Source organism: Labeo rohita, chromosome 6 (assembly GCF_022985175.1).
Source record: "Labeo rohita strain BAU-BD-2019 chromosome 6, IGBB_LRoh.1.0, whole genome shotgun sequence".
In the NCBI taxonomy this organism is placed as follows: Eukaryota; Metazoa; Chordata; class Actinopteri; order Cypriniformes; family Cyprinidae; genus Labeo; species Labeo rohita.
This window is the reverse complement of record NC_066874.1, coordinates 11778041-11795159: the sequence shown is the minus strand read 5'-3', so window position 1 is coordinate 11795159 and position 17119 is coordinate 11778041. Positions and strand designations below refer to the sequence as shown.

General features: G+C 34.8%; 2 protein-coding genes and 1 long non-coding RNA gene across 5 annotated transcripts in view; 2 read left to right on the top strand and 1 right to left on the bottom strand.

Moving 5' to 3' along the window:
* setd5 (SET domain containing 5) overlaps positions 1-17119 on the top strand; it is a 195018-nt gene that overhangs the window by 142074 nt on the left and 35825 nt on the right. The gene's annotated exons all lie outside the window — the stretch shown is intronic.
* si:dkey-43k4.5 (potassium voltage-gated channel subfamily S member 2) lies at positions 378-15571 on the top strand. 3 transcript variants are annotated; one of them, XM_051112233.1, is made up of 4 exons: positions 378-617; positions 9407-9959; positions 10041-10386; positions 13785-15571. In XM_051112233.1, exons 2-4 carry the CDS (start codon positions 9421-9423, stop codon positions 14268-14270), a joined length of 1371 nt encoding a protein of 456 aa, XP_050968190.1. In that variant the 5' UTR covers positions 378-617; positions 9407-9420; the 3' UTR covers positions 14271-15571. The 3 variants fall into 3 exon arrangements, with proteins under 3 accessions (XP_050968190.1, XP_050968189.1, XP_050968188.1); XM_051112232.1 differs by adding an exon at positions 2027-2151 and having other exon boundaries at positions 9407-10386; XM_051112231.1 differs by having other exon boundaries at positions 9407-10386.
* Positions 4643-6990, bottom strand: LOC127166732 (uncharacterized). The gene is made up of 4 exons (XR_007827930.1): positions 6870-6990; positions 6263-6331; positions 5869-5958; positions 4643-5563 (listed from the first exon to the last, which is right to left on the bottom strand). It is a non-coding gene; the product is annotated as an uncharacterized LOC127166732 (long non-coding RNA).

The window sequence follows — 17119 nt, the reverse complement described above, 5'->3', positions numbered from 1 at the left end:
GAAGATTTTCTGACTGTGATGATGGTAATGCAAAATATTAATCTAAAAATCAGATTAGTCTCATTGGACTAATTAATTCATGGAGGAGAATCCTAGATTTTTCCATGTAACAGTTATTTGAAACATTGTTTTTGCATCTGACAGGGTTGACCCATAGTGAGTAACAGGCAAGGGTAAACAAACATTTAGTAGAAAATGAAAAAAGACAAGATTGCACCCAGAGATAGGTGAATACCTCTAAACAAGTTAAATAGATTAAAAAAAAACTTGACTGAAAAAAATAATCACATGATATTTAAATACGTTCAAGAATTGACGTTCCTATGAACTGCAGTGTTTGACTGCTAGGGTGTGTACTTTCCGCGCCTGACTGGACACATGCGCATCATTTCACATCGAAGCAGCAGGAGCGGAGGGAAAATGTGTTAATGTAGTCTGATGAGCAGTTTATTGCGAAGCGAAAAGATAATCTGATATTACAGAAATACATTATTTACCAAATCAGTGATCATAGATTACTATAGATCAATGGATTGATACTTTATGACATCTTACACAGGCGGCGTAAACAAACGAGAAAAGAAAACAAGTGGAGAACAAACAGTGACATCTGTGTGGTAGGTTTCCTTTTAAATTATAGCACCATTAGTTAATATACAGGGAAGAACAAATTAAAAGCAGAGATACAACATTTGCTTTAAATATCATGTTGATTTCTATCAAAACGCAGCAATACCCTAATAGATAAACATTTCTTTTAGGAAGTACATTTAAAATAAGGTTAAAGAGAGAAGCGCATATTCAGTATAATGAACAAAATGCATTGATTAAATGGAATCTGAACGATTTAATTTGTCTTTAAGAGCATCGCGATATGCAGTTGCTTAAGAACAGCAGTCAGTGGCCACTGATACGCTTTCAATTTAATACAGTGCTTGCATATGTCTAGGCCAAATCCTGCTTATTATTATTATTATTATATATATATTTTTTTACTTTTAAATGTAGGCTATATATATATGCTGTGTGTGAGACCTGTTAAGTCATATATTTGAACGATAGGCTAACTGACTTTACCTACATAATTTGTAAGGTTTTGAAGGTCTCTGAGTTCAAAATGAGTAAAAGCAGTCCTTTGGAAATATATCTTATTTATCTGCATTGATTTATCATTTGACCAGTTGCGCTGTATGGTAATGCACACACAGTGAAAGCTTGTCACATTAATAAAGTTACGTCGCCGCTCCTTTACTACAAAACTATTAAAAACTTATCAAAATAGTGGCAGCAACGCTGTGTAAAATGGTAGGCTAATATATCAAATTTTACCACTGGCCACCTTTTATATATGCAATTTATATTTTACTTATTGTAGATAGATATAATCATAGTGGCCGTCGCGATGTACAAATCACTTTGTAAGAAGCAAATTTCACTGATCGAAGGATGACAAAAGTGTTATCCCAAGACTGATACCTTACTGTATGCCGTATGAATTTTTTAGCCTCACTGGAACTGTATGTGAAAATGAAAATGTAATATATTATGTAAAAAATATTATGTAAAATATGTTTTCTAGTTTTCTCTAGATTAAATATACAATTTCTGCTGTGTTTTAGTGTTTTTAAGAAGGTTGGTTGATTACGAGGCAGAAGCTGCTCCAGTTGCCTGCATTGAATGGCAACTGAATGGCATTAAAACACTTGTTCCTGTTTTAATAAGAGTTTATTCTAGTAATCATTGTTAAAATGGATTATTCTTTTCAAGAAACCTATAGACTTCTTATCCTTTAACCCTAACCCAACCCCTAAACATAAACCTCATAGAAAACTTTAGGCATTTTTTACTTTTTACTTCTGTGAGTTAACAGCATATTTCTTAATTAACTTACAGCCTGTTCAATAACCTTGAATGAGTTTGCCATTAAATATTTATGTTGGAGTGAGCTATATTCGGACTTTACAATGGAAAACTACAAAGAAATCAAGGACAGGAAGTAGTCAGTTTACATTTATGCTTTTGGCAGATGCTGTTATCCAAAGTGACTGCATTCAAGAAACACATCAGTTCTTTATCTGTCCTTGCTTTTCCTAATGATCAAACCCATGACCTTGGCACTACACCATGATCTACAGATTAAGCTACAGGAAGGTATTTATGACACTAACCATTTATTTTTATGGTATCCACAAATAGTTATTGACAGTCCTAAAACCAAAGTGATTTTATGATGTAATATGATTGGTTTCCAAGGCACACGTGATCCAAGATGACGATTAGCTACACTTTCTCCAACTCGACATCTCTTTGTATATAGAGGTCACTTACTTGCCTGGAGCTTCATGAAGTATTATTATTATTATTTATATATATATTTTTTTAATAAAACAACTCAGTAGAGTTTCCGATTATATATGTTTACAATATGCTACAGTTGTCCATAGATATCTATAGATACTGCATTAGCAGCTGTCCCTTTTGGTAGGGCCCTATGAAATCCGTTTTATTTTTTCCCAAATTCCGTTTTATTTTTTTCCCAAATTCGATTTTTTCCATTTGAATTTTTCTGGATTCTGTTTTTTCCCATTTGAATTTTTCTCAACTCCTTTTTAATGGTCAAATTAATTTTTTTTAATCAAATAGCACGTCTAATTAATTAAAATCATGAAACGTATACAATTTCATATCAATTTAATAAAGGTTGAACAAAAATGACATGTTTAGGGTTCTATGAAATGTTTTATTTTTTCTCACCATATGTTTTATTGTTATCAAATTCTGTGTTTTAGCATGTCTAATTATTTGAATGCATACTTAATTTATTCAAATTTATTCTTAAAATAGTCTTATGAAAGGTTTCTTTACCCTCAGAAATTCTGTGTTGTGTATTTAAAATGTTCTTGTTATCAAATGAAGGCATAAAACATTAATTTCATTTATCTTTTAATTACTGAAAATTAAGCAAACTTTTTTTTGGCAAACAAACAGGGATTTATGATTAAAATTAAAACATGGAAGAAATGTTGTGTGATTATACCCTAAAAAATAATGTTTGTTTCATTTTAGTAGTAGTAGTAATAGTGGTAATATATATCTGGCACAATGTCTTCAAATTAAACCCGACTTTTATGTTGACAGGTTGCTGTGTCTACCTTTACATTTCTGTGTGTATATGATATAGCGCTAGATTTCCTAAAAATGGAACGGTCAAATGTAGGGATGCAACAATACAGTTAGTCCATGGTTCAATACGTACCTCGGTTTTTAACCACGGTTTTCGGTTCTGATAGCTTGCCACATCAGTGTGTGTGTGTGTGTGTTTTTTTTTCTTCTTTTTTTGCATCTAATTAACAACAAAATACTCCTGTAATCCTCTGTACACTGGAAAAAGCATGGATTATTATATGTCTGCTTAATATTTCTTTTGAGAGAGGTATTATTTTTCCGATTTTTACGTAAAATGGGTGGATGGGTTTCATTCATACTGGACACCAGAGGGCACCCTCGTGCAGAAAATCCACATATGCGTCAAAGAGATAACACTGATGACGTTCCAGCCAAGAAAACTCTAATATGGATAAAGGCATCGCTATTGCTGTAACTGAATAAAAACAAGATATAACGTTAAACATTTTGAATGATGAAATGTAAGGACAATAAACACAGCAACAATAAACAGTCTGCAATAATATATGGTTTATCTGTGTTCTTCAAGCCATCTCGGGTATTTTCATAATGATTAAGTATATTTGTAAGCCATTGCTAATCGACATTATAGTATAGAATATATTGTATTATAGTATAGAATATATTGTCAGCCTCATTCTGTGATAAGAAGCCACATCAGATCACAAAAGGAAGTTATTTTAAACACTCGACTAATGCTGTGAAGTAAAAATAAGTTATAATGTTCTCTTTTGTTGGACAGCAAGTTTAGAAAGGCTTATCATTGCATTTCATTAGAAGGGAAGATGCTCCACGTGTGTTGCTTTTTCAAATATAAACGGGGAGGCGTTTCCTCATCTCAGCACGTGAAATCACAGGCACACACACAGCAAAACTCGAGAGGAATAAAACAAGGAAATTATTTAAATGCAAAAACAAAACAAAAAAAACGCAATTCACAAGCGCGTATTGAACCATGGATGTCGTACCGTTCGATATTATATTGAGTATTGTGACATCCCTAGTCAAATGCTCATGAAGTGACTCTCAGCAGATATTGTTCATGTATTTATGTCCTCATTTAGTGAGACGACAGACGCTGAAATCACCGTGAGCGTCACACACGCTTCAGTGTGTGTAGTAAACAAAACCACTCGTCTGCTCCATTCATTAAAACAGAGACACGCAGAACATGCAGGATTCACATTTAAAGGGTATTTTTGCTGTGTAATATTTACAGATACTAGTCCATATTGTGGTTTGATTTAAGTGTAATGACCTACTTTTGATTAAAACAAATTTTGTGACATTCCACGTTATTCAGTAAATTCCATTTTTTATGACTGGATTCCGCGTTTTCCGCATCGCGGAAATCATAGGGTCCTACATAAGCCATCTGCCATGTTGGAATGCTTACTCAAGAGCAACTTGTACACTGTAAATTCTAATTAGTAAACCTTACTTAAAAAAAAGCATGCAAACCGATTGCCTTGAAAAAACCAAGTAAAGTGAAATAAGAACAGTATTTTGTACTTACAAAGGTTTATTTAGTGTTGTAAACTTACACGCAAGTTCTGGTAACTCAGAATCACTTAGTTGTATTTACTTGAACAGAAATCTAATTTACTTGCTAAAACCATGCAAACCGATTGCCTTAAATCAAGTAAGCGTTACTCTGGTGCTAGAGTAATGCTTACTTGGTTTATTGAAAGCTATCGGATTGCATGGTTTTAGCAATAAATTAGATTTCTGTTCAAGTAAATGCAACTAAGCACTTAAATTACTAACTATTAATTTAAGTAGTAATAGTAACTAGTAATTTAACTAGTCTAGTAACTTAAGTGCTTCAAAAATCCATTACAAATTAATGAAAACAGTGTTCCATTCATATGACACATAAATTTAAGGCAGTGACAATTCAAAGTTAAAGGTAATGTATTACACAAACCAACAGCAATCTGATACAAACCAACAACAATCTGATTTAGGTTATGCTTAGTGTAAGAAGTGGAGGTAGCAGTAGGAGGATGAGTTTAAGTATGGCACTGGGTAGGCTGCACACGTTGCCCATGGTTTATATAATTAAAGTTCAAAAAGTCACTTTAGTTTCAGGGTTTTGTTTTGTCCCAAGTAAAGCACCACACTTTGAATGAATCTCCAAGTGTTTTTCATGGTATTAGGTCAATCCAAATGTAGCAGTAATCCAAATGTACCAAATGACATTCCAGAAGCAAACAGTTGATGTAGATTCTACAGACTGTTCTTTGCAGTGTACCCTGAACAATGATGGCAGAAGACACAGGGTCAAGGCAGAGAAGATTTGGAGAAATACATCATCTTCAATGATGGTCAGCAATCCAACACATATTAGTGTCCAGACTGCATCAACATCAGACACCTGCATAAAAAAATAAACAAATAAAATATTAAGTAGGGCAATGTGATGGTTATTTGTCAGTGTTATCTGTCCTGCCTGGTTCACCAAAAATTTGTTATCATTTACTCAACCATGACTTTTGTTCATTTTGGAATGACATGAGGGAGATTAAATGGCATAGTTTTCTTTTTTGGGTGAACGAGGTATATAATCAACAATAATCTTATAGAAGTATCTCAGTAATATAAGAGCAAATACACATTACATTTTCCCACAATTAAGTGTTTGTTTAAGGTGTATTTTTTATTTTTTTTTTTAGAACTTACATAGCGGGTTAGTAGTAGAAGTATCTGGGGTAATCGCAAAATGAAACAGGAAGGCCCGAGATGGGTGTGCAGTGCTGTCAAATCTGGGTTCTAGAAGAAAAAAAAAAAAGAAAAAAAAACAGTTTAAGACATTCAAGTGTTACGGTACAAATGTTTTTGTCAAAGTGTCAATAAAGAGGTCATTAACTGTTTATTTTAAAAAAATTGAAAACAATTAACGTAGCAACATACATTTTAGGGGTTGTAGGGTGTGAAGTGTCCTCAAAAAAAAAAGGTAGAGGTATACTGCATATGCAAGACTTTTTTTTAAATGAAATTGTAAATAGTGTAGCACAGTGATTACTGAGTTAAAAAAAACTGTTGTACTGCTGTGTATTAGCTTGAAATATCTCACCTCCAGTGTACTGAGGCCTGTGCTGATGAGACCGCTGTTCAGAGAAGGCAGTTGCCACAAACACTTGTCCTAAATATGACAAATAAAAGTAAGTTACACTAGTGTTGTGGCTTCTAGATTACAGACACATTCATTCCTTGATAGTTGCATGTTTTAGAAGGGTTACATTAAGAAAGAAAGAAAGAAAGAAAGAAAGTGTCCACATTTCTATACATATCTATTTGAGGCCACAGTCATAAAATCAATTCAAAAGCAGCATTTCCTCTGTATTACTGTAGAAATAACAATTACTGTGAGACAAAGAGCTCATTTAATTTAAACTACAAAGGTTTAATCATGCAACGGCAATAATTGTGATGTATTAAAACATATATGATGATAAAATTGTAAATTGAAAAATTAACTTAAAATCAACATGGGTTTGCGGCATCAACTCTGGGCAAAACAGAAAACTAACTACAAAATTTTACATTTGTGACAGTAAAAAAGCATCTAGTGTAAACAGAATCACTTGTCTTTTGTCTACTTTACATGCAGCCCATGCACAAAATAGCCAGCAGCAGACAGAAAGACACATTTACACACAATTATTTTTTTGATAACTTACCTTAGTGTCTTTGTCCAGAGGTAAAAATGCAAGCAGTCTCTGCTTCTTTTCCCAGTTTCAGCAAATTCTTCGCCAATTAGCTAGAGCCAACCGATGTCAGCACAAATTCAAAACATTGCTTGTTGCACATGCTCTAACTGTCCTAATTTCTTCTTCTGTGGTTTTGTTGCACATTAGCAACACATTAGCGCACTGCTGCCTCTCACTGGTGTATTCGTGTCATTGGTTTTGTTGTGACTACTTGAATATTTTAAGTAAGCCTTACTCAAAGCAGCAAGTAAACTGTTTTTTTCGCCTTGAAATTAGCTGTAACTTGATAAAACCTAGTAAGTAGAGCAACTAAGTAAAGATAACTAATTATATACAAGTAAGGTACACTTGTATATAATTATTGGATTTTACAGTGTATGAATATCTATATCTGCTGCAAGTACTTAGCAGCTTATTTTCACAGGATTTAGTTTATCATTAATGTTATGTAATTCTGCATATGGTGAATAGAATGGTAAAGAATACTGGTTAAAACTCTCAGAAATATAAACTATAAGTAGTCTGTGGAATCACTACCCTGTTGAAAAAAAACAGCATATGCTGGTAAGGTCTGTTTTGAAGCATGGCTGCTAGTTTGAGCTGGTTTAAGCTGGTCTATAGCTGGTCATGAGCTGGTCTTTAGCTGGTCTTGTGCTGGACCTAAGCTGGTTCTAAGCAACTAGCTACTGCTCAGGACCAGCTTAGGATCAGCACAGGACCAGCTAAAGACCAGCTCATGACCACCACAACAGGGTAGTTCAAGTAAACCATAAATCTGCTTCCAAAAAGATTTAAACTTATCTGTTGCTGTGAGTTCAGACACCCATTCTAATTGGCAATGTCCAATGGCAAAGTCAGACACCATTTTTTCCCATTTCTCCACCCTGCAGGGGACAAATTTGGAAAGACCTTGTCTGATTGTAACCCAGACCTCACTATTGGTATCCTCCAGTGAGAGAGTATTCATTCCCTCATCCTCACAAAGTGACCAGACAGGGGAAGATGTGAAATACAAGGCCTGGCGGAGTCCTCTTTCTCTGTGTCCCTCCCTTCCTTAGGCACTATAAACAGTGCTCAAGCCAATATGATAAACTTATTTATTTCTCACATGGAGAGCCATCTTGAAAAAGATGCAAGTGCAGAGATGACAGTCTCTTTTATATTGTCCAAATCAGTGATAATGCATCAAATACACAGCAACAGCACACCTCAGTGCAAATGATACACTTATCGCTACACAGCCGGGGGTGGAAAATAATCTGAAATATCTGAAATAAGTTGCCGAAATAAGTACAGAAGTAGAAAATCAGGCAGAGTAGAGACTAGAGGTAATCATGAGCCTGAAGACTGTAAATCTGGACAAATGACACTGCACTTGTAGTTAATATGTGTATGAGAACGATGACTTAAATGAAAATGAATATGTGATTGGATGTGTTCTGATCTGCCTGTCACATTTTGGTGAGAAAATATTGTAATTAATCTAGTCATATCTACATTTACAGGTCGAAGTTACTCACATCCTGTGCTATCATTATGGCCCCTCCTTTCTGTGTTATATTTCAGATGAGATAATTCAGTCTCTTCTGTTGCAATTGTGAAAATTTTTTAAAATAAATCCTAAAATTTCACATGATAGTTTGATTTGCACCAGCACCATTTGTTGCAGAATCAATTTAAATATTGTGCTGGGAATAAATCAAATCAGTTGGATACAAATGATACTTGAACAAATGGTTACATCATATGGATACAGAAGCTACATTATACGTGCTGTGTGTTTACATAGGTACTTGGAATGCAACAATAAATCAATGTAGAATCGATTTGTGGATCGATTCTAAGATTTTCTGAATGCATTGCAATTCACATTTGAGTGTGCGGATAGAAACTAGATTAGAGTGCCATTCACGAATTGAACCTGCATTGATTTATTGTCGCATCTCTAATAGGTACACATAGTTTTTCTCAGCAAATCAAGGATGGATATACTGAATTGCAAAAAAAGAAAAGAAAAAAAGATAATAATAAATTATTATTACGTATTATTTCAGGTTTATTTGACAGAGGCAATGCACATCAATAATACATAAATTTACAATGTGCCAAAATTAGCCAGAAGGCTATTTTGCATCTGCAGTCCCTGAACTGATGGTAAAATTGTCAACCTAAAAATATAAATATATGATGGTCATTAGCTAAAAAAAAAACTTGTACTTTACCACTAACAATAGGCCTATGTAAAATTAAAATAATTGAAAAAAAAAGTAAATTAATTATAAAAGGATAAAATATAAAGAGTTACATATATTGTATGCCAAGAATTGTTCGCAGAATAAGATGAGAATTTCATCATAAATCACATGGTTTGTTTTATGGCGATGAATGGCATGCATATAACATTAGCTATTTTAATATTTTTAACACACTGAAATGAATCACAGAAATTAACCCGTTATGTCTGCCAGCTATACTAAAAGAAATGTTGTCGTCTTTTTCTATTACAGCGTGTAGGTAGATCATGGTTAAGGAAAGACACACTTGGTGGATTTTGGATCCTAAGGACAACCTTTTACACATCAATGTGGGTGGGTTGAGGCACACTCTATGCTCAAGCATTCTGAGGAAGTTTCCAGACACGCGTCTTGGCCAGCTTTTGTCCTGTGACTCAGAAGATGACATTCTACTGCTCTGTGATGACTTTGATGTCCAACAGAAAGAGTGTTACTTTGACCGTAACCCTGGCCTTTTCCCATATGTCCTGCACTTCTACCAGACTGGCAAGCTGCACATTATGGAAGAGCTGTGCATTTTTTCCTTCTCTCAGGAAATAGAGTACTGGGGCATTAGTGAATTTTTTCTGGACAGCTGCTGTAGTTACCGTTACCTTGATCGTAAACTGGGGAGACATCATAAATCCTGGGATGAAGAGAGTGATGCTAGCAGTGTGGATACATCGGTTGATGAGATTTCAGATCTAAACAAAGATATCGAGCACTTCCATGAAATGCGTTTTGGAAACATTCGGAAGTGTCTATGGCTAACATTGGAAAATCCAGGGTATTCAATCCCTAGCAAACTTTTCAGCTTGCTTTCCATTTGTGTAGTGTTAATTTCAATTGCCACCATGTGTATCAACAGCATTCCAGAGTACCAGATATTTGATGAAAATGGTAATCCAACTGAAGACCCAACTATGCATGTTTTAGAAGTGTTCTGCATCTGCTGGTTTACCTTTGAGGTAGTAACACGCATGCTTCTTGCTCCAAACCATCGTAAGTTCTTCCTGCTACCACTAAACGTGATTGATATCATCTCAGTGATGCCAATTTACATCACTCTCTTTTTTGATCTGCTCATTGGGAGTGAGTCAGAGCTGGACAACTTGGGAAAACTGGTCCAGGTGTTGCGGCTGATGAGAATCTTCAGAGTGCTGAAGTTGGCTAGGCATTCCACAGGGTTAAGGTCACTAGGTGCTACGCTACGGGTGAGAATACACTGCTAATGCTCAAGTGCATTTACAACCTGCATACTGAAGCAGTGTTCAAACCTGGATTTGGAGGGAGACCCACAGCACTCCACTTTTTGTATTTCTAAAAAACTCACCATGATTTCCAATATGCATACTATCCACCCTAAATTTATCCAATATTAGAACAAATTTGTCCCAAAATGGTCTACTATTTCTATTTTTTTCTATTTTGATTTTTTAATTTACTTTCCCCTCCACCAACCTGTCATTCACAAGTGATCACATCAATACCAAACAACAATGATCCAACAATCCAATTTAAAGAACAAATTCAAAACAGCAGGCACAAACAGACAGTGGTCAAATAACAGGCAAACAGTCCAATTAAGACAGAAATGTAAATTCAATGAACAGACAGAACATCATAACATAAGGCAAAACCATAATACAATGAAGAAAAACTCCGTAAATCAGGTAAACTGGCAACAGTTTACAACTTTTAAACCTAAAACAGGAAGTATATCTGTAAAAGAAATGGAGTGATGTCAATACTGGTGAGAGGGCTTTCTCTGGTGGATGGATGAGTGAGTCTCTGGCTGTATAAGTACCATGAAATTAAATGAAACAGTCCAGTCTGGTAAAAGAATGCACGTGATAAAGCAGTCTGTAGTTTCAAGTTGCAGTTTTCTGATATGGTAGAATGTTGCAAAACTTTTATCCTTTTATACTCTTCTGCTTTACACTCAAAAGTACTTTTTATTCACAAAAAACATAATTACTTTTGGGATATTGTATAAACAGGCAAATTGGGATGCAGCATCACTTCAGTTTTTGGAGCTCTCTCTAGCAAGCTGATAATCTGAATCAGGTGTGTTATATAAAGGGAGACACAGTCCTGTGAGTCCCCAGAATCAGGTTTGACATACCACTGACATACTAGATAGTATTAACTCTAAATGTTTTGATTATGCTTTAACAAAATTAATCCATGATAGTAGTATTATACATAAATATAATATATTGACTACACTGTAAAAAATAAAAAACACAATTTAAGTCAGCTTAAAATAATTTGTTACCCTGCTGCCTTAAAATTTTAAGTTCAGTCAACTAAAATTAGTTTAGTCAACTTGAAATGTTAAGTTGTACTAAGTAACAGCTTAGATATTTGTGTTTGCTAAACTTAACAGATGGGTAAGTAACCCAGCTGCCTTAAAATTTTAAGTTGATTCAAATCAAATATCTAAGTTGTCACTTAGTATAATTTAACATTTCAAGTTGAATAAACTTTTTTTGAGTTGACTGAACTTAAAATTTTAAGGCAGCCAGGTTACAAATTATTTTAAGTTGACTCAGCAAATTGTTTTTTACAGGGTACCTTGTCTTTTCAGAACACAAATTAAGATATTTTTTGATGATATCTGAAGGTAGTAAGTGCATTGTTAAAATAGTCCATGTGTCATCAGTGGTTCAACTGTAATTTTATTAAGCTACAAGAATATTTTTTGTGTGCAAAGAAAACAAAAATAATGGCCTTATTCAACAGTTTCTTCTCTTTCGTGTCAGTCATTGACCCACGTTCATAAGAGTACCACAACGCATGCATGTGGTGCTGCTGACGCAGGAGATGGGTTTCTAAAGACTGTTTTACGACGGGTTTATGAAGGCTGTTTTATGTACAGCATGCATCTTCCTCTGCTTGTAAACAAGGCGCAGTGCATCTGGGTTCTACATGGTTCTAGAACGCCGGCTTCTGCATCAGCAGTACCACATGAATGTGTTATGGAACACGCGTGAATGAAGTCCCAACTACCTTCCTAAGCCTTGAACATGTCAGTTGCATTGCTGTCTGTGGAGGGTCAGAAAACTTAATTTGTGTTTTGAAGATGAATAAAGGTCTTGCGGTATGAGTAATTGACAGAATTTTCAGTTTGGGGTAAACTATGCCTTTAAGTGCTTAAGTGCTTACAGTAGCATCTCAAAAAAATTGAATATTGTGAAGAAGTTCTTTTTTTTTTGTAACTTATTTTAAAAACTGAAACTTTTGTATATTCTAGATTCAATACATGTAAAGTAAAATATTTAAAATTGTTTGCTTTAATTTTGATGATTAGAGCTTACAGCTCATGAAAGTCAAAAATCCAGTATCTCAAAATATTAGAATATTTACATTTGAGTTTAATTAAATGTCCATCCCTACAGTATAAATTCCAGCTATCTCTTGTTCTTTGAAACCACATTAATGGGGAAGACTGCTGACTCTGCAGTGGTCCAGAAGACAATCATTGACACCCTCCACAAAGAGGGTAAGTCACAGAAGGTCATTACTTAAAAGGGGTGGCTGTTTACAGAGTGCTGTATCAAAGCATATTAAATGTAAAGTTGACTGGAAGAAAGAAATTGGGTAGGAAAAGGTGCACAAACAACAAGGATGACTGCAAGCTTGAGAAAACAATCAAGTAAAGCACTTTAAACACTTGGGAAAGCTTCACAAGGAGTAGAATGAAGCCGGAGTCAACGCTTCAAGAGTCACCACGCTCAGACGTCTTCAGGAAAAGGGCTACCAAGCCACTTCTGAAACCAAAACAACATCAGAAGCATCTTACCTGGGCTAAGGAGAAAAAGAACTGGACTGTTGCTCAGTGGCCCAAAGTCTTCTTTTCAGATAAAAGTCAATTTTGCATTTCATGTTGAAATCATGGTCCCAGAGTCTGGAGGAAGACTGGAGAGGCACAGAATCCAAGCTGCTTGTAGTCCAGTGTGAAGTTTTTGTAGTCCAGTCAGTAAGGATTTGGGGTGCCGTGATGTCTGCTGGTGTTGGTCCACTGTGTTTTATCAAGTGCAAAGTCAATGCAAAGCCATCTCCCAGGAGATTTTGGAGCACTTTATGCTTCCACCCATTGATAATCTTTGGGATATTTTTAAGAGAAAGATGAGAAACAGTCAATCCAACAATATACAGACAAGCTGAAGGCTCAGTAGTGCATCAGCAGTGCCACAGGCTGATCGCTTCCATGCCACACTTCACTGATGCTGTAATTTGTGCTAGGAGCAAGTAATTTGATGTCATTTGTGCTGCCAACCAAATATTGAGTGCATTAACACGTTAAAGAACTTGAACTTTTCTGTTTTGCAAATACATTTTTTGATTAATCTTAAGAAATATTCTAATATTTTGAGATACTGGATTTCTGACTTTTTTGACTAATCATCAAAATTAAAACAAAAAAAAAAAAACTTTAGAAATGTTTTACTTTACATGTATTGAGTCTAGAATATTTGAAAGTTTCAGTTTTTTAAATAAGTTACAAAGAAAAAAATGAACTTTTTCAGGATATTCAAATTTTTTGAGATGCACCTGTATATTTTCCATGTAAAAAGTCATAAAATCATGTTTTTGTTTCTTTGTGTAGCACAGCTACAGAGAGGTTGGAATCTTATTACTATACCTGGCAGTGGGTGTATCAGTGTTCTCTGGAATGGCTTACACTGCAGAATATGAAGAAGATGTTGGTTTGGACACAATCCCAGCTTGCTGGTGGTGGGGGACTGTTAGTATGACAACGGTGGGCTATGGAGATGTAGTGCCAGTGACAGTGGCAGGAAAGCTGGCAGCATCTGGCTGCATCCTGAGCGGTACATTAGTTGTGGCACTACCCATCACCATCATTTTCAACAAGTTTTCACATTTTTACCGCAAACAGAAAGCTCTTGAGGCTTCAGTGAGAAACAGCAACAACAAGAGGCTTATAGTAAGACAACACAGTAACAGTGAAGACATCGCAATACATGGACATAGCAACTGTTTGGAGGATGGAGAGAAGGATGAAGATGTCAGTTTTGAAAGAGGAATTGACAACTTTTGCTATGAAGAGCATCCACTAACAAATAGATGCTGAGGTGGCCACTATGCAAGAAAAATTATTTTTTGGGAATATTGTATCAATGTCAAAAAAAATAACCTGGCTGAGCATAGAAATAGGTGACCAATTAAAGGAAATCTGTGGGATTCGGTGATTCCACTATGCTGTGGGGGGCATTTTGCTGCCATGGTTTGGGTCCACTTGCTCCCTTAGAGGAAAGAGTATTTCTCAGCCTGAAGGCTGAATCCTCTGAGGCTTTTAAATTAAGTTAGCCTCAACATTAAACAACAGAATGACAGTCTGCGTGGCTGCATCATCAGGTTGTCCTCCCCTGCGGTCACAGATGAAAATATTGAAAATCCTTATATTATCTTACTTTCTATTAATGCAATACAATGAACAACAACTGTCAGTGTTTTTTTTTTTTTTTTTTTTTTTTTTTTTTTTTGTAAATTCTAATGAAAGCAATAATTGTCAAGTCAAGTAACATTTATATAATGCTTAATTCAGTACAGGTAGCTTCAAAGCAGCTTCACAGTATTGAACAGGAAATTACAGTGTCAATGTAGCAAAGTGCATAAATTATGAGACATATTCAGTTCAGCTATAAAACAACTCTACAGCAGGTAGATGGCAATAGTGTCATTATTCAGCTCAAGTCAGTTTAATGTTGAGTTTTGTTTTAAGTTTTCCCCTGGCCTTAAATGAACGAACACGGTTTATGATTCCACACTGCATCACAGGTCAGATTTTGTGGACCATTATTATTCAAAAGCTCTTTCCACATGGAGTTAGCGCAATGAAATTAGGTGAGAAAATGGTAGGGCTGTAGTCTAAAGTCTTTCTAATCAGCAAGTATACAATGCTTAATAGGTAGCCAATGCAGTATTGACAGAACCAGGCTAATATGGTCATACGTTTTAGTCTGGTAAGCACTCTAGCTGCTGCATTTCAGACCAGGTAATGTTTGTTTAATAATACTACAGGGTATCCTGCTTTCTTGATGGCATCACGGCGTCGGACTGTACTACTTCATCTTATTTTAACACAAATGAACAACAGTATCTAGGGTGCTAGAAAAGAAAAAAGTCCATAGGTTCTGTTGGAACATCAAGCTATTCTGATCTGTTATGCTGAGGAGTTAAGACAGGTGATGTTGATAAAGCAATCTTTAATGGAAGAAGTGATAGTTCTACATATTTGTTACAAGGGACTTCAATTTGAAGTTAAAATCAGAGCTAAATGGAGAATAAATGAGATCAGATAATGACCTAAATGTCACAGCTCTGCTGTAGAATTTCAAAGTTATCAACAGATTATACAAGCCTTACAACCCTTACGAAAAATAAGTTTATTCAAGTATACTATTAGTATACTTCTTTTAAACTAAAAAAATAGGAAAGTATACTTTCAGTCTACTTTTCAAATACTTTTCAGAAATGTGCTTTATGTACTTCTCAGAGATATACTTAAAATGACACTTAAGTATACTTGACTTATACTAAGAAAAAGTCTAAATAAATTTAAGCTATATTATAATAACCTCAGAGAATCCATGTTTTCATTGTAATGTTCTTTCTTTTGAGGTTTGTATGTTCAGATATTCATATAACAAAATATAATACCTAAATAGGGACATAGTAGTATACTTAAAGTATGATGTAAAGTTCGCTTAAAGAAAACTTATGACTATACTTGCATGAAACTACTAAACTAGTAAAATAGTACACAAAGTGTACTAAAATACAAGCATTTACATAGTAAACTATCAGTATACCTATAAATTTAGTTTTAGTATAGTTGCAGTACAAATTAAAAATGTAAATATATAAATATACTTTCCTATTTTTTAGTTTAAAAGAAGTATACTAATAGCACACTTGAATAAACTTCTTTTTTGTAAGGGAAGTATGACTCAGTGTTTGCTAGTTGATTCTGATTTGGTGCAGTTGTTTGATAGACTTGTAAAAGATGAAATGAAAGACAGAAAAGAGACGGTAAACATAACTGACAAGTTAACAGGCTATGTTATGATAATAATCTATGCAAGCAATAGATATTCAGATTAAAAAGCTAATGATATCAGATTATTTTTGATAGACAAAATCAGATAATATATATGATAATATTGAAGTTATAATTAGCAAACAGCAAAGAGTGATAAGATATCCAAGATGAAGCTTGACAGCAGCAAGGCAGGTAGCAGAAACTGTTAATTGTGGGAAGACACAAAAATAGAAAATAGCCTTCAAAATACAGTGAACAAAGGAAGCAAAATTAAGGCTGCCTTCCAAGTATCCTTCAAATTGAGATAGCATTCAATAAAAAATGATGACTTGGTTAGGTATGTAGCTTCACTAGCATAAAACCTTTTGACTGAGAAACAGTTGTTCTGAGTAATCAACTTTTTACTATGAGGAAACATTTCTATGCAAAGAGCATGAGGGGTCACAGAATAGGTTGATGTGTATGAAAATTATATTAATCATTTGGCCTTCATAGTCACAAGATCTCAACCCAATTTAACACCTGGTAGCTTTTAGCATCTTAGACAGCGCAAACCCTTAACATCTGCAGTATTAGTGTTTTTTCTTTTACTGGGAATTAAAACCCATGACCTCAGCATTGCGGGTTTGTTAGTGGTTTGAAGGCTTGCTGTGCATGATGGAATTAGATGTTGTCCCAAACCACAAGAAAACCTTTGCTTCAGCTGTTCCTGCTCTTCCTCTAGAAAGAGGTTACTATAAAAATAGCAGTATTGTATGGCCCTAAGACAATATGGCATAGAAGATGATGTAAGGTCCCACTGAACAGTGACATTTTTTAATATTAAGGCCGTTGTCTCTATACCATGAAAAAAATGTTGATTCATAACAAATAAGACT

Coding starts and splice junctions, on each gene's coding strand:
- si:dkey-43k4.5 (XM_051112231.1), top strand. CDS start 9,421: ATGGTTAAGGAAAGACACACTTGGTGGATTTTGGATCCTAAGGACAAC. Junction 10,387..13,784: donor CACTAGGTGCTACGCTACGG/GTGAGAATACAC, acceptor TTCTTTGTGTAG/CACAGCTACAGAGAGGTTGG.